We start from the raw sequence: 22,716 nt of genomic DNA on the forward strand, positions 1-22,716 counted from the left end.
GCAGAGACATTTAACCTCCTTCACTGTGAATATAAGGTAAGCAACACTGAGCTAGCAGCATCAGCACTGAACAAGCCTCCTGCATCCACACAGCAGCAACTGTGCTTGCCCATGCTTCAGAGACAACAGGAAGGTGACAGCAGAAGAATAACTAACCTGGTATTTCTAAGCAGAAACATATCACGCAACAATCCAAGAGTTATACAGGACTTTAAAGGCTACAAAAAAAAAATAATTAGGCTGCTATAGTAAAAGTAGTACAGAAGAGGGCAACTCCCTATGGCTGGTTCATAGCCTAAGGCTGAAGGAAATCTTCGCATCTTTTCTCACAGTAACAATACAGAGGAACTATAGCTGCAGTTGTAGCTACACAATACTCGTACTGCCTCTAAAAACAGGTGTTATTGTTCCCGAATGGGCTACAGAGTGGTAAAATCTGACTGGGCCAAGAAAATCACTGTTACCTGACCAGGAAGGCAAAACAGGACAGAAGCAGAAAAAGCTGGGAACAGGGACTAATTATCACTGTTTGACCAGCCAAAACATTGCTATGTGGCTAGAGAAAGGAAAAATAGCACGAAACAAGACAGGGAAAGCTTAGATGCAGCTGCAAAAAAAGGATGGGAAGATGCTGAAGGAGGCATGCACTGACTGTAGAGGATGACAGGGAAGGCTGCACTTTTCAGAGCACAGAGGTCTGAACAAGAGGCAAGGACTTGTGCCATGTCCAACACGGCCACAGAAGGCGGTTAGGAAAGTGACAATGGGGAAGTGCACAATGCAACAGAGATACGGCTAGGCTGTGCAGGGCCCCTTAGGGAAGGCAGAGGGAGGTGAGAGGGAGCCCCTAGCAACACTGGTATTGAGGAGAAGAGGGGAGAAGCAGCCTTAGGGGGTGGAGCAGGACAGGATGTTCTTACAGCTCAAATATCAGATAATGGGGGTCAACACAAGGATGCCACACTGGGGAGCAGGCACTCACATATGACTTCTGTGACTCCAAGAAAATATTACAGGGGACAGAGTAAGGAAGGGAAGAAGACAGGGTCCTGCTGAGCCTAGGCATACTGATCGCCCTCAGGATAGAGAAGCTCCCCGGCAGGTCTGCACCGGGGCACCGGGAAAAAGGTGACCTAAATCTGTCTACGGGGAGGGCGAATTGGAGAAACCTCTCACGATTTCAGAGGGGCATTTCGAAGACGGTTCCTGCTTGGTGGATGTGGGCAATTCCAGGAGCTCCCGGGGGCAGTTAGGGGGCTGCTGGTAGACCCTGAAGGGCATTTAGGGGGCAGCTGCTGTCAAACTCCTGGGAAACAGCTTGTTCTAGGGATCCCTGCAAAACATTCAGCGCGTTGTAGGTCCAGGAAAGGCTGCTGGCGGGGTGATGTTAGCAAGTCTCTGAGGGGCAATCTCAGGGGGGTCACCAACAAGTCTGTGAACGGCGAGTCGGGGGAGTCGCCGGCAGGTCCCAGAGGGGCGGTTTGGGGTCCAGGATCGCCGGTAAGTCTCTGACAGGCGGTTTTGGGCTCACCAACAGGTTTCTGAAGGGTGAGGCGAAGCGGGGGGGGGGGGGGGGGGGGGGGGCGGGGAAGGGAGAGAAGGGACATCTCTTGCGAGTCCCTGAGGAGCCGGGGGTAGGGAATCGCCGGCAGTTCCCTGAGAGGTGGGCTTAAGGTGTCCCCGGAAGGCCTCCGAGGTAAGTTTAGGGGTGGGTGTCTCTGACAACTCCCTGAGAAATGGCCTGGGGTCGCGGCAGCGCAGGCCGTGCTGTGCGGGAGAGGGAGGCGGGCGGCAGCGCTGAGGGAGACGGAGAGGCAGAGCCGGCCCGCAGCGCTTGCCGGAGCCCGAGGCCCTGCCCACGGCCCCCTCCCGCCGCACGCACCTTCTGGCGGATTTGCCCAGACGTAGAGACTTTACGAATGAGTTTCTGCGGGGAGCCCGGCTCCTGCTCCGGTTCGCTGTCCGACGATTCTTCCGCCGCGGCGCTGGCGGCGGTGCCCGCCCCGGCCTGGGGCTGCACGGCTCCCGCCGCCGCCGCCGCCGCCATGCTGCACGGTGCGAGCCGGCGCGGCGCGCCCGGCGCCCCCTCCCACCGCTTGTGGCGCCCCCTGGCGGCGGCCGAATCCGGTGGCGCAGGTCGCAGGGAACCGCTGGGGCGGGGCGGGGCGGGGCGGGGCGGACGAGTCCGCTGTCGTCGGTACGGCCCGGCCCACTGCCCCCTCCTTTACATCATCCCATTCCCCCCCCCACCCCCCCCTCCATCTCTCCCTGTTGCGGCTGCGCAGGCCAAGCAGCCCCTCTGGCCGCTTGAAGCCCCCCGGAATTCTTGGGATTGTTTCCAGCACTCCCAGCTGGATTTAATAAAACATTCTAGGTAAATCCTCCTCCCACCAGGTAAAACCTGCTGTGCAAAAAGGTACTTTGCATCTGCTCTATCTCGTTTCAGTCTGGTAAGGGTTTGCTGCTCTCTCGGCCCCTGCTAACCACTACTTTATTTTTCAGCACCCTCTTGCTTGACTCAGCCTTTCCCCATACCATTCCTTACGGGCTTCCTTAGCGTGAGGTAACTTGGCCCAAAGCACTTGTTTCTCTTAATACCCCACCAGCTGCAAGCTACAGGACAGTACAAATTGTTTCATCTGGGATTTCATGAGGGGAAAACATTTGTCACCAAACTGGTCCCATCAGCAGATGGTTAAAGGACAGAGGCCACATATTTGATAAAAGCTATGTTCAAAAGCAGCAGTTTGAGATGCTATCGTTAGCAGAGTGCATCCCTCTCCCAGAGCTGGCAGGCTTGCTAGAAATGGAGTCCCACCACATCAAAGGCACAGGGTCAGGAAGTTGGATCACTCTCTCCCAGCTGTTAATATGAGTCTCAGGCTACCCATCTGACTTGGTGGAAGATCAACGTAACGTCATAACCAAAAGAAAGGAAAGATAAAAGGCAAACAGTCACAGCTAGACCTCTTTTTTTGCTAACTGGAGGGCAGAAGAATGAAAGTCCAGCCTAGCCTGAAGGACAGGGAGATGAAGGAAACAGCAGAAAGCCCTCATTCTCTGAGCAAATGAGCAAACATCCAGCATGGACTAAACAAACAGTCAATGTCTGAAAGTGCTTTTCTAAACCCAGGCAAAAGAACATATTCGATAACCATTTTGACTCCTCCCCATTCCACAGTAGAGTGCTCTGGGACTTTGTACACAGCTTACAGAAGTCATAACTGTAGAAGTCATAACCACAGATGAATTTGACAGGTAAGTCAAGCAATGATTGTCACTGCTTTACAAGTTAAGAATTAAAAAATTAAAAGGCCAATAGCATCCTGACCTATATCAGGTGTGTCCAGCAAGAGTAAAGAAGTGATTGTCCCCCTGTATTCAGCACTGTTGAGGCCATACCTCTATTGGGCCCCTCACTATAAGAAAGACATTGAGGTGCTGGAGTGGGTCCAGAGAAGGGCATTGAGCTGGTGAAGTCTAGAGAACAGCTCCCATGAGGAGTGGCTGAAAGAACTTGGATGGTTTAGTTTGGAGAAGATGAGGTTGAGGGCAAACCTTCTCTACAGCTACCTGAAAGGAGGTTGGAATGAGGTAGGTGTTCTTCTCTTTTCCCTAGTAATTAACAATAGGTACAGAGGAAATGGCCTGAAGTTGCACCAGGGAATATTTAGATTTGATATTAGGAAAAATTTCTTTCCTTCAAGAGTGGCCAGGCATTGTAACAGGGTGCCCAGGGAGGTTGTAGAGTCACCATCCCTGGAGATGTTAAAAAAAACACGTAGACATGATGTTGGGTTAAGAGTTGGATTTGGTCTTTTCCAACTTTAATGATTCTATGATTCCAAAAGTAAAAGGAATAAGCCCTCTAAGTTTGCTAGTCTCATACTTACAGATCTGGTAGCCAGGAACACCTCTGTAGAGGATGTCACACTTTGAAGCTAGACTGCAAGATTGCTCTGGAGGTTTTTAAAAGATGCAGAGATGTGGTGATGAAGAACATGGTTTAGCACCAGATTTGGTAAAGTTAAGTAATGGTTGGACTTGATGGTCTTAAAGGCCTTTTCTAACTGAAACAATTTTATGATTCTATGATTGTTACACATTGCCTCCAAACCGCATCTCTGCCCCCCTCCACCATTGGCATCTTTAAAAGACTTCCTGAACACCAGCTCTCTGAGACCAGCATATTTGCAACCAGCAGTCTTTTCAACCTGACTGTACCTGTGTGTTCTTCTTGAGCCACTAAGAAATTAGTAATAAAAATACTATGGCAACCATTAGAAAAACCTTCCCAGAAATACAAGTGCTAACACCCAACTTCCCCCTCCCAAACTCAAAGTTGAAATCACACAGAAGTTATAGTGACTATGAACATCTGAAAAGGGCCACAGGGTTCCTTTAGCAACCAAACACGCAGTGCTCAGAGAGCAGAACAAACATACTACCTCTGGCAACTTCATATGAGGTAAGAGAGCTGTGACTAATGTAGCCAAACACACTGACAGGCAGTATTAGGTGAACACTGGTGGAGCTGTGAAATCAGCTGTGATCTTAATTCACTGCTTTCAGCATCTTAATCAAGACCAGTTTACAGAGGCAAAACAGAAGGAGGCTTTAATTTGAACCCAAACTATTTGTAATTGTTAGAGGCCACTTATAAAGCTGTTTGGTTAAAGCCTTTGAACCATCTGTGTAAGTAGGGCTTGTAATCACGGAATGGTTTAGGTGGGAAGGGACCTTTCAAGGTTCTCTAGTCCAGCCTGCTGCAGTGAGCAGGGACATCGTCAGCTAAATCAGGTTACTTAGAGCCCAGACCAACCTGACCTGGAATGGTTCCAGAAATGGGGCATCTACCACCTCTCTGGGTTTGTCCAGCCTCTGCGGTCTGAAGCAGGAGGGAAGTACGCTGTGCTTACAGCAGGCTATCACCATGAGCCCTGCTCCCACTAGGATGAAATAGGCATCTCAAAAAATGCGTCCCTCATTTTCTTCTCTGTTAAAAAGCACATTATTGTTAACTAAGATACAGGTGGGAAATTCTTAATGCCATTTTCTGGTGCATAGAGTGAGAAATGAGTTTCTATGAATAAGTGTAGGCCCTGCACTCAGATGTTACAGGGAATTTAAACATTGAAAAGCAGGTTTAGAGCAAAAACAAACAAAAAAAAAAAACACCAGTTGTTGTACCCACTAATTGTAATTAGCTGCTGCAACTCACTTCAGCCAAAATATAACTGACATTCAGACAGTGATGAGATAATCTGGATATTCTCATGACCCATGTAAACAACAAAAGAACAGAGTTTGCAAAATACAATCTCATTTCTTAGAGCATAAAATGATCTCTTGCAGATGGATGTTGAAAAAGACTCCTCAGGGCAGGGTACCCCGTAATTCCTGAATTTTACTGCACATTCTTTTGAAGCACTTGTGCTGACAGAAAGATAGATTAAATATAGGATGGGTCTGAACTAGCAGTTCTCTGGAGTTGTATGTAGAGAGCTTTGTTAAGGAATATGTGGAGAGCGCACATTTCTCTCATCTTTAATAATGTGATTGTTAAGAATATTGCTAGAAAACAAACATTGTATCTCAGCATTATAGCTGCTGTGGAAGATGACTTGCAAGACATTTAATGGTGCAGAAACTGGATGCCAGCCACACAGAGGGGCAGTGCAAGCATTGAGAATATTCTTTAGAGCAGTTGGGTAAAGCACAAATGCAAAAGCAACTAAAAGGAAATAAAATCAGTTTTGTAGAATCTGTTGAGAAGCTTCAATGAACCACTAAAGGCTGCAAGCCAGCCTTTCAGACTGGCATTCCAAAGTCAGGAGCTCTGACACCAATAAGTCTAGGCAGGCTGAAAAAGCCATCATTTAATCTCTCACAAGTGGTGAAAGCAACCAACTTTCAGGTAGCCCTCAAAACAGAAGTAATGGCAAGGCAGCCTTCTCTGGTAGCTAGAGTAAGAATCAGGGTTTGAGCTTGCTGCATTGTTCTAGAGCTGAAACTTCTAAGAAGCAATAGAGATTCATTGATCTCAGGGCTGATCTATGCATGCTCTGAGAACACGCAGTTTACTAAAAACCTAGGTCCTAAATTTCTAACTGATGCCAGACTGCATAGCTCCTCTGGCAGCTTGTTCTTTTAGTCACTCATCAGTTGAAGGCATATCCTTATCTTCATCATCAGTCCTATCTTTTAGTTGTTGACGAGCAAACTCCTCAAATACCAGCTCTGCTTCACTGAAATGGAAGAAACACAGGTCTTTCAAAAACACATTAACCATTTTTTTTATACTAGCAGACTAAAGGCAACAGATAGGAGGAAGAAGAGAAGCCTGGAACAGACTCTGGTAACGTTTCCTTTGTCTTTAAAGGGATCTGGGTTAGGCACCATCTTTATTAATAGGATTCTATCAGTATGAACAGTAGTTGACTGAACAAGTCAGGATGCAAACTGAGGAAGTTTTAATCTGTACCACATCGCATCCATTCCAGCTAAGTATTCTTCAGCTATCTGAATAGTCTACAGCCTGAAAGGGGTCTTTGTCTAGAAATAAAATGTGAAACCTTTCATCCTTATTCCTTCTGTAATAACATAGGGGCACCTGGTCAAACCTACTAAGTTCCTGAAACTTAAAGCTACAGATCATCAGCTGACCACACACATCTCCCTCCAACTATGAGGCAAAACATGTTCATTTAAACTAGTTTTGCACGGTCAGTCATTGCTGTTCAACTGACAGCAGTTGGACAGTAACTTACTTTGGATTTAAGCTCATACTCAGTGAATGCTGTAGATTTTTGGGCAGTTTTGAGGAGTTTTTGAGAGTCAATGCACCACTGAAGCTAGAATGTAAAATATGAAAAGAAACTTACCCATCCTTCCCTGCAGTCATCAGCAGGCAGTAAAGGAGGAAAAAGATAAACCAAGTAGTTAGAACAATGGAAAATGTATAAACTGACAAGATAAAAGAGATTTGCAGCTATACAAGGAAAATTCCAGAAAGCCTCAAAATGTGTGCATGTGCACCTCATGAAGCAAAACTTGATCTCCTGAATGGAAAAGCACTGTAGCAAAGCTGCCCAAGACAGCAGAAGGGCTTGTTAGAAGTCACATCTGTGAGAGGCATCTGTGCACACACTTCTACTCAGAGATGACAGAACTTGCGTGACATGATGTCAGTCTTAAGTGGTCTATCACTGTAATTTAAGTAGTCAGCTGATGAGAAGATGATGTTCTTGCTCAATAAACATGAAGTTATTAAAACCAGAGGTCAAGATACAGAAGGGCTTAGGTGGTCTCTCATTAGATAGGTCATGCACTTGAGGCAATACTCACAATTTCATCTTTCCCTAAATAAAATCCCAAGACCTTTGGCATCCGAGTTTCTTTAATGGGATCTTTGCTAACCACACTGTAACAAATCCTGCTTGCTAGCAGGATTCCTTTTGGAAGCTGTTTCAGCACAGCCTAAAATAAACAGAACAGACTGTATTGCAGCAATGCAAAGCGGGACAGGGATTTTTTTGGTTCTCACAGTTTATCTTTAGCAAGTGACAGTCACTTCCGTGGCTTACTTCTCATGAATTTAAGTCAGGGAGCAAAGCACACCTAGGCCATCATCATCAGGGATCTGATGTGCTTCAGTGACTGGATAACTCACTACCTAGAGAAGTCCCACCCACAGCACACACTAAAATCAAGGACAACAAGTGGTAACCAACACTGCTGGAAAGATCAGCATTGAAAGTATGTCAGTGGGGCCACTCTAGCCAAAATGCCTCAAAGGATGGATCATGTAAAGATGATATTCATGATGGTATCTGTTCACACTCAGAAAGAATGGTTTACTCCTCTCACAGAAGCCAAGAGGAAGTCTGGAAGGTCTCAGGACATGCATGCCTGAGATGGATTTAAAATTAAATATTTAGGACTTTAAGATTTTTCCAATACATAAAGCGCCATTCTCATTTCCTTTTTCATCCAATTTCTATTCTTTACATAGTCAGCTCTTTCCCCACTTTGAAGTGCATTCATTACTGTGGCGTCATTACAATGACATCACTGATGTGGGTAAAGCTGAGTGAGATACCCACCCATGCAGTTTGAAGCCAAATCTCAAAGCAGGTATCGAGGAGTGGAAATAGGTATTGTTTCACTTGGGCATTACTTTACTGTCAGGTAAATCACAGACTAGAATCACAGAATTGTTTTGGTTGCAAAACACCTTTAAAAGTATTGATTTCAACCACTATCTTACTCTACCAAGTCTGCTACTAAATCGTGTCCCTCAGCACCACATCTCTACATCTGTTAACCCTTTCTCATAGCTTACTGAATCAATACATGGGTAGTGTGGCAGTAGAGTAATGCTTATCATACACCTCAGATGTAAGATTACATTCAGAGATGCAAGACTTTAATCTACAGGCTGTTATACTATATCCCATACACTTGTTAAATGTCTACATTTAAATCCTAGCCCCACTTCACATAGTTCCCTTGCTGTCCTGTGGCTTATTTAACATTATAACATTGAAAAATTCTCAAGCACCTGAAAATGGATAGAGCTTTTCTTTTTTTAACTGGCATGCTAGCAATGGTTTTGAGGCTTGAGGTGGGAGGGGCCTGTGTTCAAAGATCAGTGAGGCTCCAGAATGTCACCATACTCTGCAGAAGGTTTTCTGTATGCTTTTATTATGCAGCCACAGAAGTGATTCCATATAATTAAAATTGTGGCATATGGTAATTTTCATTATAAGACTGCTTCTAACCTCTCAACTTTAAAGGGAGGGGAAAAAAAAGAAAATAAAAGGGAAAAAAAGGAGTAGGCTGTGTTATTTTTCAGCACATTGAAGTGCTTTAAAAATTCACTAATTCCTGGAAGTTACGATACCAATACTGGGCAGGTACAGCTTTACTATCAAAGGCACACAACATTTAGGGGTTTCTTAACCTTGCATGAAAGGACTGGTTTGAACATGGGAGCAAACTAATGACAGTTTGTTGAACAGCAGCCAAAACAAAGGCTAGTCCAAGACATAGGCCCACAAAATGTAAAGCATCAGGAGAAGGGCAGGAAAACCCCAGACCAAAGAACTCATGCTGAGACCACAGTCTTGAGGAAAAAACAGCAGGAGTTTCTGGACTAAATGATGACCAGAAAAGGTCTTGGAAGCATGAAGAGACACAACCCCTTTTGAATCTATCTTTAAAAAAACCAGATCTCTACACATTTTTGTCAACAGGCGAAAAAGGCAGACTGCCAACGTGACAGGAGCTGCTCTGTCTAAAAATAGCGACCTGTGAACCACGTGGGTCCAAAACCAGATGTAAAACCAACACATATGAAACATGCAAATGCTGGCCTACAAGAAGTCTAAGACAAGGAAGCTATAAATAAACAGAGGAAAGGAAAGGCAACAAACTGTTCCTTTTTTGTCTCCTCCAGGCACAGAAAAGAAAGATCAATCTGCAGTAACCATGCACTCTGACAGACCTGCTTTTTACTGAATGATGAATGCTCCAGAGCTTGCTCACAGACAAAACAATGCAAACTGCTGTGAAATAAAGTACACATAGGTGGCCACACTTGTCCCAGTTTGTGCCCAAAAAAATTAAACCATCTTCTTGAGCAGCTTATCTTTCTCAGGCCCTCTACATCCAAATCAGCTGTGCATGATTAAATATACTGATGCTACACATGATTTACATTGGACATAAATCATGTTGGCTAGAGAAAGGAAAAGGATACTAACCCAAGACAAGGAAGAATCATACTACATGACATTTTTTTAACTTAACTTTAGCTTTGACTCTGTAAGATGCTTACTTTGACTTTCTTTCCTTTCTCCCAGCTGTATCTCAGATGAAGTGACAGTCAAGTAAGCAGGGAGGTGTAATAGGCAAACTGGTTACTACTGACTCATCAGTAAAAACAAAAGGGAATGGAAAAAGAAGAGAAGTGGTCTCAAAATTCCCTGTGAATGCATCCCTGCTTACACCCACTGTGGAGGCTGCTGAACAAGCCAACAAAACAAAATTCTGTCTTTTGGGGCCTTTGAGAGTCTAAACACTGCTTGTTGAAGCTTCACATCTGCAATTAAGTCTTGATTCCAAATTAAATGGTATTGCACTAATGAAACACGTTTCATTTCCTGGAGTTTGAGATAAGGTGGTAGAATAAAAATTTTAAAAGCATGAACTCCTAATTGGAGAGACCAATTAGGCACACTGCATGGAAAACTACAGGCCAGTAAAGCCAGAAGGAGTTTTAGTTTACCAGCTTCATGTGGAAGACTGTTTTATTCCCTGTAATGAGCTCAGACACCGCGTTCCATCATGGTTTTCAAGTCATCTGTGCAGACTTCAGAGGAATTTTCTGTTGTGTTACAGCACCTTTTTTTTTTAAGAGAAGGCATTTATTTCTTGAGTTAGGGCTTTTTCCCAGATAAGCCCCTGAAACTACCTACAATTATTCCCATGTTTAAGATACTCGCAGTTTCCATCTCTACAAAACAGATGAACCATAGCTGCCTTCTGACAGCATGCTCCTAGAAGACTTCAATGTAGCAAACAATATGTGGGCTGTGGTAAGAGGATGTGTTGGGGGAAGTGATCTGAGAAATATTGCAGCTCTCCATTTCCCCTGTAAAGTCTGCTGCCCACATCCTTTTGAGCGCATTATATAAATGAGTGTATCAGCTGTCCTTTGAAATGGTCTTAGAAGGGAGAATTGTCTGCCTTCCACTCTTCCTCATATTGCAACTGCTTCTGTGAGAATCATCTGACTGAAGCATAAGCAATAGAAAGGGTTTTGTGGCATTGTTAACAAAAGGAAATGTCTTATGAAAAGCATTCTAAAAATGTGAAATACCTTACAGTTACCTAAGCTTTTGGATGATCCTTAGTTGAAGTTTTCAAGCTTTTCTCTGTTCCTATGAAAGCTCCATATTGTTCAGCTCTGGGCTGTCCCACCAGCACTCTGCCATGGGAGGCTCGCACTGACGCTAGATGGCCCTCACCAGCCACTGCTCCTGGAGCTAGCCCCAGCCTGCTCCTAAGTTCCTATATTGGAACTATTTGTACTATATTGGAAGCTGGCTGAGCATTGCTAACTCTTTAATTCAGAACATTTTGCACAGTAGTCATGAAATTTAACTTCCTCAACTCCCTGTGCTTGAGTTATGATTCCATGGACCAAAGATAAAAATGGAACCCATTTCCACTTCCTCCCATCTTAGCATCTTTCCTTCCCTTTATTTGGTGCCTTGAGGTTGAGAAACACAAATATCTATATATACATACACATGCATACAGATATAGACACACACACAGAAGCCCCTCTACTGGAGTTTGGTAGACCCTAAAGGCTTCCTGTGGAGCAAACCATAGTAAGCCTTGCAATGTAGGACTCCACCTAAGCAATAGGAGGGAAAAAACAGGCATAACTGACCTGCTGGGTTCTCTTCCTCAGGTTTGGGGTGCATGAGACGAAACGGCAGTTCCGTGCCCACTTCGCTTTGAGGAGAAGAGAGAATGCATCAGATCTGTTCATGTCTGGTTCATTCCCCACCTCAGGTCAGCCCAGGCCCTGAACTCCAGCTTCACCCATTCTTTTGTCTTTGTCTAATCATAATTTTCTCCTCAAAATGAGTTAAACTCTGATTTCTCCACAAATGGCCCAAGCGTATTCACGTCAATAAACTGAGTTTATTATGTGCTGACTGTACTTCCATGTACATAAAATCGAAGCTATTTTTGCAATTGCTTCATTTTCACAGCTGAATGCACAGACTTCTTACTTGTATCAGTTTAAAGGAGAGGTTTTTTGTATTGTTTTTTTAATTATTTTTAGGGAGGTGAACAGGGAATAAGAAAGAGGATAAAATGATGATTCACAACTATAAATACATGGTCCTTAAAAAAGATGACACTTACCTGGAGGTGAGGTCTCCCAGCATGCTGCAGAAGAAAACAAGGAGAAAAACATTGTGCTGGACTATCAAGCTCTGGTTTACTGGTGGACTATTAAAATTACCTTCCTCAAGTAGTCTTTTCCACTTGCCACAAAACATAACATCCAGACACACTTGTTTTTTAAAAAGGTAATTTTAATTGTTCATGTCCTTCCCATGGATGGAGAAAGACTCTATTGAATTCCTGATCAAGTTTTGGGTATGGGTGTTTTCTGAGAGCCAGAGGGCAAGGGCAATCAGAGTAGCACAGAAGGCAAGTAAATCAATGACTTTTTTTTTTTACTAGGAAAGAGAATATTATCAACTGGAAGTTATTATTCTTGTCCTCTTTTGCACTGTATACTGGTAACATCAGCTTCTCCCAGAAGGTTGGCTCAGTATGGAACCTGAGCTACAGTAGTTATGATTCTCAGGCAGATGTCTCTGCCTTCTGCTCTGGGGGAACAAGAAAATCAGATGGAAGGTAACCTAACCACTCTGGCTCAGGACAGGTTTCTCTGGATAGCATCTCATGCTTTACAGGCAGCCTGACATTCTACCACGTGTCCTTTCTGCTGGGGTGGACTGTGCTGCCACCTCCCCACTCATCAATGAAGTACACACACTCCCCTGTCTTTATGCAGATGTAGCAAAAAGTCTGGTACTCTTACCCTGGAACGGTGAGCTTCACTTTGACCTTGTAGGAAACCAGAATCCCCATCACTGTCTTGTCTATTCCATCCTTAATACTACCAGAGAGAACAGACAGTAGGGTTAGGAGTGCAACCCACAACAACCTGGAACAAGAATGAGGTGAAGACTCCATTCTCCTGAAAGTGACAGAGCAGATGAGCCTGAGGGATATCTCCAGCTCATCACCACTATTCATCCTGAATGAATATGATAGGCTAAGTAATGCAGTGTAGAGGTACACATATGGGCATGCATTTACACCTACAAACTCCTGAGAGAAGTGTCTCTGATGTCTTTAGAAGCCTCCACTACCTGGGACCATTGAAAATTCTACTCACATAGTACTAGAAGCCAGGTTGGTGTCCTCATCCTTAAGCCTTCCATCCAGAGCTATTTCCCGTGTCTCTCGGTTATTGGCTAGCAGGGGCAGAAGTGTCAGTGTCTTGGTTAGGCTGCTGTTTGGCTGCACCTTCTCCCTGAAAGCAAGTAACAGGTGAGAGGAGGAAAGCTACACCCTCTGATTTGCGTTACACACCCAACAAAGACAATTTCCAAACAGATTACAAAGCTGTCAAAAAGGAGTGGAATTTATCTGTCCAAATTTAGTTGTCTACAATGCAGATGTCTACACTGAAGCTAGTACAAAACTTGCCTTTATAATCAGCAGAGAGGAACAAACACATGCAGAAAGTAATTGATTTCACATTAAGGCAGACTTCTAAAGCAAGTCAAAACTAAGATGCAAGCCTCCAAATCTAGACAAAATGAATGGAAAACTCATCTTCAAGATACAGAGCAAAGCATCAGAAAAACATGAAGTGCCTGGGTGTGTCCAACCCTTCTAACAAATGAAACAAAGTAAAGCTCAATGCTGCAGTGACAGTGGAGTGCAAAAGAGGAAATCATTTTCCACAATGTCAGGATCTCAAGGTTTTCGTGGGCTTTCTAAAGCCAAAAGAAACCAAATTAAATAGTGTGGAAAAGACTGGCCTCAAGCTAGAGCATCCATGACTCCCAGTCAGACAGCAGCACCTTTCGGAAAATGGTCGCACCTCTATTTAAAAGTTTCAAGCAATGAGAAGCCTTCCACAGCCCCTGCTAAGCTTTTCTAGTAGGTAATTACTCTTCAAACGTCTTCTACAACCTCTCCATTCTCTGAAAAGTTGGGCAGGGTCCCTGCTGGCTACATGAAAAGAAGACTACCTGTATCCAGATAGTATGGGTGGTGTGGGGGACTGGGGGACACACAAACAAGGTGAGAGGAGAGATGAGAGCACTGTGACAGCAGGCAACTGCTAGACTATAGCTAGGAGTACCTCCATTACTATGGAGGAGGATAATTGAAAGGGTATGAAGGAGCAAGAAGGGATAAACAGAGCATTGACTCACTGTGCTTCCTCAGCAGCTACCACTTTTGTGTAGCTGTCACTGGAGTACAAAACCACATTGGCAACCTGTTCCACTGAGTGAGAAGGGACAAAGCAGACAATCAGTTGTGTGTACATATCAGAAATGACATAGCTGCTTGCCCTCTGCTGGGTCTCAGGGATGGAAGACATTGATGAGGACAGCAGGAAACCCCCTCCATTTAGAGCCTGAAGGGACCACCAACAGCACACAAATGGTTAAAGTCTATCCTCCCTGAATGGCACCCACAACCTAGATTTGGGGGTTGCAAAAAATAAGCCATGGTTTCACTCAGGAACCTTCTCTTTCCATTATAAAGATCTCCCTCTTTCTTTTCTAAGAACTTTTATCTATGGTGTCTGGTATCTCTTGAGCATCTAGAACCCATGCATCTGCATTCAGGAGATACCATCACTAGCCAGACTACACTCAAGAACCTCTGATAATAAATGGCTTATAACCTTCAATCAAACACCAAAAAGGGTAAGGACAGAATCCAGGGACCAACAAGGTCTTTTCCTGCCTGAGAGACTTTTATTAGCCTACCAATACTTTAGACAGTGCATTGAAGACTGGCACTGAACTAACTTTCTCTGTTATAGAGCTTTGTATACTTCAGCAATTTTGTTCCCTCCCTGCATTCTCTTTCTCACCCTTTGTGTCTCAGACTGTGTTCCACAGGTCCAAATGCAATGGGTTTGTGGGATGAAAATATGCAGTGCCATAAACAGTAATGAAATGCCTCTGAAACTCAGCCCCTGCCCTCAGCTTCCTTGGGAGGAATGACAGCATTGCTGGCAGAGTGGCTGTCCCTCACATTGCCAGACTCTGAAACCTCAGGCAGAATTGATACAACCTGGGTGCGTTCATGGTTAGCAGGAGCATCATACTGACAGCCCCCCAAAAGAGGTGGATTTTTCTGTTACCCACTGCAGATACCAGATCCTTCTTCCTTACTAGAGGGGGCATACTGGTGCCCGAAGTTATGACTAACCATGAGAATTAGGAAAAAAGCTGCAGTGTTTCACTCCATGAACAGCAAAGAGACAGCAACAGGATAAATTCCTGACTTGCCCCAGATTGCCTGCTTAAATTGTTTGCAAGCAACATTCTGTCTCTCAGTCGTCTCACCATTCAATCTTCTTCACTTCAAAGAATCCCAAACAACAGTAAAACCATACCCTGGACTTTGATTTTCTTCACTGTTTTCTCTGTGCTGTTGTTGATGGTGATAGTGACTGGAATGGGCTCACCATGGTAGTACACCTAGAAGGAATTTGACGTTCAGAAATCCAGTCAAGAGGTTTCTCCCAAGCTCCAAACCACTCTAGTCCCTCCAGATTAAATTTCCTCAAGAGGCCAGAAAAGGCAAGATGACCCCAAGCAATGATTCATGACCCTTCCTTCAATCTAGCCTCAAATGTGTTTGGAAATAGCATCCCACCCTTCCTGAAGGGTACCTACAGAACTACAAGGGAGCCCCTGAGTGCTTGGACAAGTCATTCTCGGCTGTGATCATCTGAATAATACAAAAGTAGCTGCTTTGGGCAGCAAAATGCATATTGGTGCATCAGTACTATGAAGTCCACAGCTAAAGGCAAACTTCTCACCTCTTTACTCAGGCAAGCTTTCAAGTGTAATGGCTTGTTGGACATGAAGAACTGCCAGGTGGTCTCTGCACAAGGTTGGGGTCCTGGCTTTTCTGGAGCATATTGCATCTTACGGATCAGCAGACGTGCAGAGTTCCTGGGAAGCAGCAAAGGACAACATGGTGGTGCTTTGTGTTTGGCTGAGGCCTGAGTTCTGCATTCATATGTGCTTACACCCAAGAAGGCCATTGGCAAATGGAGCAAACTTGAGGAAGCAACCAAGGTGCAATACTGGACCACCCACCCCCATTAAGAAGGGCAAAGATGAGGACAGACACACACAATCTGTTACCTCTTATGAACTCTCTCTTCCACATTCTCTGTGGAGAAAGCTTTCACCTCAAAGTCAACCCCACAGCTCTGCCAGAGAGAGAGGACAGCTGTGAAATCAGTGTCAGAATCCAAGAGCATCTACAGATGTTTAAATATCTTTCTGTACACCAGAAAGTGGCAGATTCCTGCCAACTGCAAATTCTTCTGATCTCCTATTATTCTAGTAGAGATCCCTAACAGCTGATGTGGCAGCATCTATCCATTCTACTCTGCCACTGATAAATGTGGCTCAGTTCCCTGCTCCTAGCAGGCCTTCTGAGAGACCAGTGCTATAGAGTTTACAGCATGCTACAGGTTAGAAGACTAACCTTGTGAGGCTCTCGAGTCCACCTTGGGTTTCTGAACTGAATTTCTGAATTTGCTTTGGAATACCACTATCTAACTCAGGATCAGTTTCTTTCACAACATCTAGAGTGGGAATGATGAGGCCAAGCTGACCTTTGCTTTAACAGGTTTATACCACCACAGGACATCTGTGTGAGTCCCAGATAATTCTCTACAAACTAATGCAAGGATTTTTGATAGAATAATACTCCTTGGCAAAAAACACAGCTGATCCTTGTTGCACTGGATTCTATAACCTGTGTCTCATCTTGCCCAGCTGGTTATTCTAGCTCTACTGTTCAGAGAAGCATCCAGTTAAGTACAGAAGGAATACTTTAAATGGTGTAAGAAACCTTGCAGAATGTATGATGTAGTGACTTTTATGCCAGGGGTTGTTTTATTTACACACATGTGTAAGCCAGACCTTCTCTGCATTTAATTCAGAAGCAGGTCTTACAGTGATCTGTGAGATTTGAGACACTCAGTCTTTTCTTCTCTCATGCAGCCTGACAGCTACAAGCATTTTATGTGCAGCCAACCTGCAAATCATGTGGTACCCTTAAGGAAACTACAAGCATTGCAGATTTAGTACTTTTGCTGCCATCCCTTTCTTATTCTGAGGATTTAAGTTTCAGTTCCATGACACACACTTGTAGCTCTAAAGCCAGGATCCTGATATTTGTGGCATGGCACAGTGAAATCCATTATCACCTTATTTTACTCTCAGGCAAGCCAAATAAATTCACATGACTTCTTCCATCTGACTTGCTTCAAACATGATTAAATACAGGTGTCCCATTGGTCTCACCTTATCAACATCACAAGGTGCAGGCTGCAGGCAGACTGAACAAGGCAGGTAATCTGGAAACTGTGAGGAGGAGAAAAATACCACAAAGCAACATTACACAGATAGTGTAGTTAATATATTGCTCACAAAAGGTACAGAGCAATCCTAAAGACAACAGGTCACTTGCTGTAATGTGGTAGCCCTTTGAAGTTCTGGCTAAGATAAGGGTCTTAATATGCTGGGGCTTATCGTGCTTGTATGAATGAGTTTCTCTCTTCCAAAATACTTTAAGAATCAAGAAAGTATTGAAAAAAAAAAAAGAAAAGGAAAAAAGGTAAAAATCAGTCTAAGCACATGAAGCACCTGATCTAAAAATATATATTAAAAAATAATAATAAAAAAATGCAACAGAACCTTAGAAGCACATCTTAAGAACAGAGGCTGCAACATCTGGCTCCTCATCCAAGGACATAGCACAGCACACAGCAGGCTATGAAGATCAGCCAGCCACTGGCCTGTATCAATTTGCAGCACCAGTAACTCCAGACATCAACTGGGAAGTCTGCGGAGCAGTTAATGGAGACTGAGTGCTAAACACCATTAGGGCCTCCAGGAGTTTGAAGACCACTAGATTGTATCAGAGTGGTTAACAATATTATGGCAGGTAACAACCCATTTAGTAGAATCATTCGTAGTTTCATAGTTTCATTCAGGGTTGGAAGGGACCACAAGGATCATCTAGTTCCAACCCCCCTGCCACGGGCAGGGACACCCCACACTGGATCAGGCTGGACAGAGCCTCATCCAGCCTGGTCTTAAACACCTCCAGGGACGGGGCCTCGACCACCTCCCCGGACAACCCATTCCAGGGTTTCACCACTCTCATGGTGAAGAACCTCCTCCTCACATCCAGCCTGAATCTCCCCACCTCCAGCTTCAAAGCTTCTTTGTTGCTATATCAGAGCATGTGGTTTTCAAACCTGGATCTTCCTAGGGTATGCTGTCACTGACAGTACTGGAAGCATATTCTGGTAGAATCAGCATTTGGCAATGAGCTGTTATTTGTTGCCAGCACCTATTAAAGAGGTTTTGATCTGCTTGTGTGGTCCATAAAACTCTTAAAGAGAAAGAATATAGCACTTCCACGGTGAGCACTGGGGCAATGGAATGAAGTGTTCCAGCCTCTCAGGAATGGGGAAGACAATAATGTGAGAGGCTGTTGCTAGCATAAAGCCATTGCATATTCCCTTGACATTTCAAGGAAAGCACTTTTCACACACAGGTAGAATCTTCTTGTGCTTTACTACTTAGGATGGTAAGAAAAAAAAAAAAATTGGTATGTTGCCTGTCACACAAAAGTGGAACCTTGCATAGCATGAATTCACTGTTAATCCATGTCTTCAGTCCATCGCTAGGTTTCAGTAGCCTGGTAATAACAGACAAGGAGAAGATCAGAGGCTCTTATGAGATACTTACTGTAAAGAAAAAGGGATAAGCATTTTTCCCCAGCTTCTTCAGCAGAGATTCCTGCAAGTGGGAAAGAGACTCTGGCTTGTCAGCAGGTGGGTACACCTGGACTCGAGAGAAGAACAGGTCCCGTCGGAAGGTGAGACCAATCACATCAATGTCTTCCTGGCCATACCGGAAAGCACAGGTCAGGGACACGTACACTGGAAAGAAGCACACAACAGGTAAAGCATGCAACAGGCTAACACTGCAGCCAGGGTGGGATGTAACATCCTCCTGCACTAGAGAGGATCACTGTTGTATAACCCAGTAAGTATTCATGTCATATGTAAGAACATACATTATGGTGAGCATTCACTGGGGAAGAGTTACATTTGTTCCCTTAAAACAAAAAAAGGCTCTATCTCATCATCTCATTTCAAAAGAGGACTAACAATCTCTAAAGCCTATGTGGCATAAAACCTCACACCTGATTTCCCCTTGATAATTGCAGGATCCACCAATACAACACCATCTGAAAGAAAGGAAAAAATAAAAGAAGATTGATAAAGGATAACTGGGGTTGAGAGAGCAAGAAGGGCAGCACCTTGTGAACTTACCCACAGGTTCCACATCCCCTACATTGTCAATGAAGTCTCGCTTTCCAAGGTAGATGGTCAGCTGTAGGGAGAAGATGATGATGGCTGAACTACAAAGTGTTGATGAATGTGTGTTGCATATGTTTTTTTCCAGCAGCTGTACAATCCCCACCAGACTCAAGAGGATTATTCACATGCTTCAGGACTATAGTCCTGAAGAGCTGATATGTATCAATTCTCAATACAACATAAATACCTGTGTAGAGATGTCAAGACTTTTGGTGCCATCAGGTTGGAAAAACCTTTGTTCTAAACATTTACCGGTGGGACTACAACCCAGGAGGAGGGAGAGGAAAGATGCCTTCCTCTTGTATACATGAGGAGCTTATCCTATAAACTCTGGTTATATCTTCCCTTCAAAATTGTCACTAAATAGACTTTATGGACCTATTGCAGAAAGGAAAAATAAGGCGGGGGGGAGGGAGGGGGGAACAGAAAAGAACTTTCTATTGAGTCTAGTCTGAGTAAAACTCACACCTATATGACCCCAGTGGTGTGGTACTTACACCTTTGTCACGGCTGCTTTTCTTAAAGATAACTTGCTTCCGAGGAGAACTAGGACTCTTCCCACTCATCCCTGCCTTTCGAGGCTCAGGGCAGCTCATGGTCAAAGATGGGTATGTGACTGTGGGTGAATGAGGCTTTTCTACCTCCAAAAGTCCTGGGAAGGATACCCAAAAAAAAAGAAAAAAGGTGGAACAGATAAAACCAGAATTACACTTGGTGGGTAAAGCACTCTACTCCCAGGTATAGTTCAGTACATAGAGTCTGGCTAAGGCTGTTTCAATAGCTATTCAGGTACAGCACAGAAGTTGCAGTTTGGGGTTTTGCAGAGAGGTTTGTAAAGAATAATTTTGTGAAGAAATTGGGAAGAGTGCAAATAAAGACAATTAACATGAGGTACTTTGATTTTGAAAAAGGACTTCAAGATTTGTCAGCAGAGGCTTATCTCATTTGCCATGAAGTAAGAAGAAAAGCCATTTTACTCATTAATAATGGGATAAAATATAGGAAATAAAGAATATCAATACATCCAAGGTTTGGCTACTTCCAGGGCTTAGATTGTTTGCAGGGAGAGGCGGTGGTGATATTTTTGGTTTGGTTTTGTTTGGGGTTTTTGCCTTTTTTTACCATTGCAAGTATCCAACAGCTCAGTGTCACCTGTCCTGGGACAGTTGCTATTGGGCATATCCTTTAATGAATGTAAAGAAGTTCAGATAAGGATTGAATAGCCTGCCCATAGACACAAAGCTCTTCTGGACTCCCAAAACTAAACCTGTTTTTAGTTGAAGGGCTGCTTCATGATGCAGACTAGACAAGTGATGAAATACACTATATTCTAGACCAGTAAGTGAAGAGTATTGTACTCACAGAAAATACAATTATGGTCTTGACACAGTTACACCTGGCATCACTTAGGAAGAATGTTTTGACTTCAACAGAGAAATTATTGGAAATCAAGAACACAACAGAATGCCATTTATACCAGTTCAGAAGCCATTACATCTCCACCTCTTGGATGCAGTGGCTCAGTTTAAGAGCTAGAAAAGTTGTGGGTAAGGAGCCAGATCAAACCCAAAATGGAAACTCATCTGTCCTACTCTATTTTCCTATTTCAGAACCAAAGGCAACTCAGTATTTGCAGGGTATCATCAAACACAAAATATAATGGACTTTAAGAAGATAACAGTTTAGGATACGTGCCCATAAAGGCAACATGTATATGAGGTGTACGGAACCACTTGCAGCCAAGAAAAAAGCGGGATTCTTCAGGGAAAAGAGAGAGAAAAACCCCAAACAAACAAGAAAACAAAACACCCAACCACAAACCAAACCAAACAAACAAACAGGAAAGAAAAAAGGAAAAAAAATGGACTGAAAAGGACACAAGAGATGTCCCGAAAACCAGAGTGCTACAAACCAGAGTTTTTCACTTTGTCATAAGTCATAAAATAGTGTCTACTGAAGCGATCAGGCAGCAAATCCCAAATGAAGTGCAGCATTTCCTCACATAACATAAAATTGAAGAGTACAGTGCATTGCTGCAGAAGGCTCTCAGATCACCAATATGAACTGATTCACAGGATTAAACGCATTCACAGGAAAAAGGGTTTTGGCAGATATTGGACAGCGTGATCCCAGCACAACCTTAACCATGTAAGACTGAAGTTGAGGAGCAGCAACAGGAAAGGACAATGCTACATGTAATATGTTCTTACATGTCTCTGTTGGACCTGTGTGACTGAGTACGCTGTGGTAGACAGACGGTGCATGGCTGCCCTCGCAGTTTGCTTCCATTCTATTTTTCTGCTTCCTTTCCCATTTTAAAACTGTCAAGAGCACAAACAGTTTCTAGGGCCTATTTGCACACCACAAATTGTAAAAAAAGGAAATACATCCCCTTTCAGAAAGCTGTAGAAAATGTAAGGTAGACATCATAGAAACACTTATATGTGTTTAAGACTTTCTATTTTTATAAAGCACAGCTATGTTTTCCAAGGCTGGACTAGCTCCCTTCTAATGTGAGCCACTCTAGGATTCTAGTATTTATCACTGAACACACACCCTACTCTGCTGCAGAGCCAAACAAACAGATCCACAAATAACATTAAATACCTTGCTAGGTTCCAAATGCCACAGGAGCTGCCACAGGACAAAGACATGAACTCTTAAACTACTGAAGAAAGATTAATTCCCCACACAGCCATGTCCTAGGCTTCTTTGCATCTACCAGAGGGAATCACTGACCTCTTAGCAAACAAGGAAGACAATTTGTAGAGGATTTGAAAACACGTCTCTAGTTGCGTCCATCCAGGATTTGAAGAATTAATCCTCCTTCCCCCATACAAATATTGTACCAGGGCTAAGATTCAACTGGAAAGCGGTTAAGTCAGCAACATAAAGTATTACCTAAGGAAGCTCAAATGGTCAGTGGTCTAGAGTGTCACACTCATGCTTTGTAAAGACTACAGACTTACATAGGATGGTTACTGAAAGCAGCTTTATTCTAAAGCTCCAGTATTTCTTTCCTGGGGCTGCAAGCTATCTGGCCTGATAAGAAGCTGAACAGATAAGAGCCATTTATGAAAAAGGGAGTTTATACAACAGCAAACCAAGTCTTTACATATCAGTGCCATTATGAAGAACTACCAAACATTGAGGATAATGCTTTATTCTCCTAATTACCAAACAGTTTATCTATTACTGCTACACCAACATCCCTTGGCAGGCTGATGCAAAACAGTATGTTGCCAGCTAGAACATCTCCCTTCCTTGATTTACTCATGACGAGCCACAATATCCAAGACGTAAGAGCTGAAAAGAGATTTCAATTTGGGTTTTTTCTGTTTGTGAATGTCCCAAGAAGTTTTTTTCCCCCCTCCCTATGAATTTAGTCTTGATTTTATACCTAACAATACATGTAAATTTTGGCTTGCAAGCTGCATAAACAG

The 22,716-nt window shown here is 43.7% G+C and overlaps 2 protein-coding genes and 1 long non-coding RNA gene across 7 annotated transcripts in view; 1 reads left to right on the forward strand and 2 right to left on the reverse strand.

The window, feature by feature from the left end:
• Nucleotides 1-2,067, reverse strand: part of DGKD (diacylglycerol kinase delta) — a 58,109-nt gene extending 56,042 nt beyond the window's left edge. For 2 of the 3 annotated variants that reach the window (XM_068145307.1, XM_068145306.1), the window contains exon 1: nt 1,883-2,067. In XM_068145307.1, the coding sequence (XP_068001408.1) occupies nt 1,883-2,047 (165 nt within the window). In that variant the 5' untranslated portion in view covers nt 2,048-2,067. Of the gene's footprint in view, nt 1-156; nt 454-1,882 lie in introns of those variants that run through there. The other variant, XM_068145310.1, reaches the window with a different exon arrangement.
• On the forward strand, nt 130-10,163 carry LOC137444521 (uncharacterized). 3 transcript variants are annotated; one of them, XR_010988182.1, is made up of 4 exons: nt 130-1,500; nt 3,182-3,258; nt 6,310-6,358; nt 9,461-10,163. It is a non-coding gene; the product is annotated as an uncharacterized lncRNA (long non-coding RNA). The 3 variants fall into 3 exon arrangements; XR_010988181.1 differs by having other exon boundaries at nt 1,052-1,128; nt 6,307-6,358; XR_010988180.1 differs by having other exon boundaries at nt 1,410-1,500; nt 6,307-6,358.
• Nucleotides 2,656-22,006, reverse strand: SAG (S-antigen visual arrestin). The gene is made up of 16 exons (XM_068145314.1): nt 21,881-22,006; nt 19,771-19,925; nt 19,226-19,286; nt 19,096-19,140; nt 18,636-18,829; nt 17,181-17,240; nt 16,008-16,075; nt 15,677-15,812; nt 15,248-15,332; nt 14,049-14,121; nt 12,998-13,135; nt 12,638-12,715; nt 11,950-11,973; nt 11,465-11,529; nt 6,885-6,894; nt 2,656-6,248 (listed from the first exon to the last, which is right to left on the reverse strand). The coding sequence occupies exons 2-16, from the start codon at nt 19,867-19,869 to the stop codon at nt 6,155-6,157; spliced, it is 1,230 nt and encodes a 409-aa protein (XP_068001415.1). The 5' UTR covers nt 19,870-19,925; nt 21,881-22,006; the 3' UTR covers nt 2,656-6,154.
• Nucleotides 22,007-22,716: the final 710 nt, after the last annotated feature.

This window comes from Melanerpes formicivorus, unplaced genomic scaffold (assembly GCF_026170545.1).
Source record: "Melanerpes formicivorus ecotype bairdi unplaced genomic scaffold, bMelFor1.0.p_v2 SCAF_12, whole genome shotgun sequence".
NCBI lineage: Eukaryota > Metazoa > Chordata > Aves > Piciformes > Picidae > Melanerpes > Melanerpes formicivorus.

Coding starts and splice junctions, on each gene's coding strand:
- SAG (XM_068145314.1), bottom strand. CDS start 19,869: ATGAGCTGCCCTGAGCCTCGAAAGGCAGGGATGAGTGGGAAGAGTCCT. Junction 15,333..15,676: donor AAGCTTGCCTGAGTAAAGAG/GTGAGAAGTTTG, acceptor AATTCCTTCTAG/GTGTACTACCATGGTGAGCC. Junction 13,136..14,048: donor GTAGCTGCTGAGGAAGCACA/GTGAGTCAATGC, acceptor ACTTGCTTTCAG/GGAGAAGGTGCAGCCAAACA.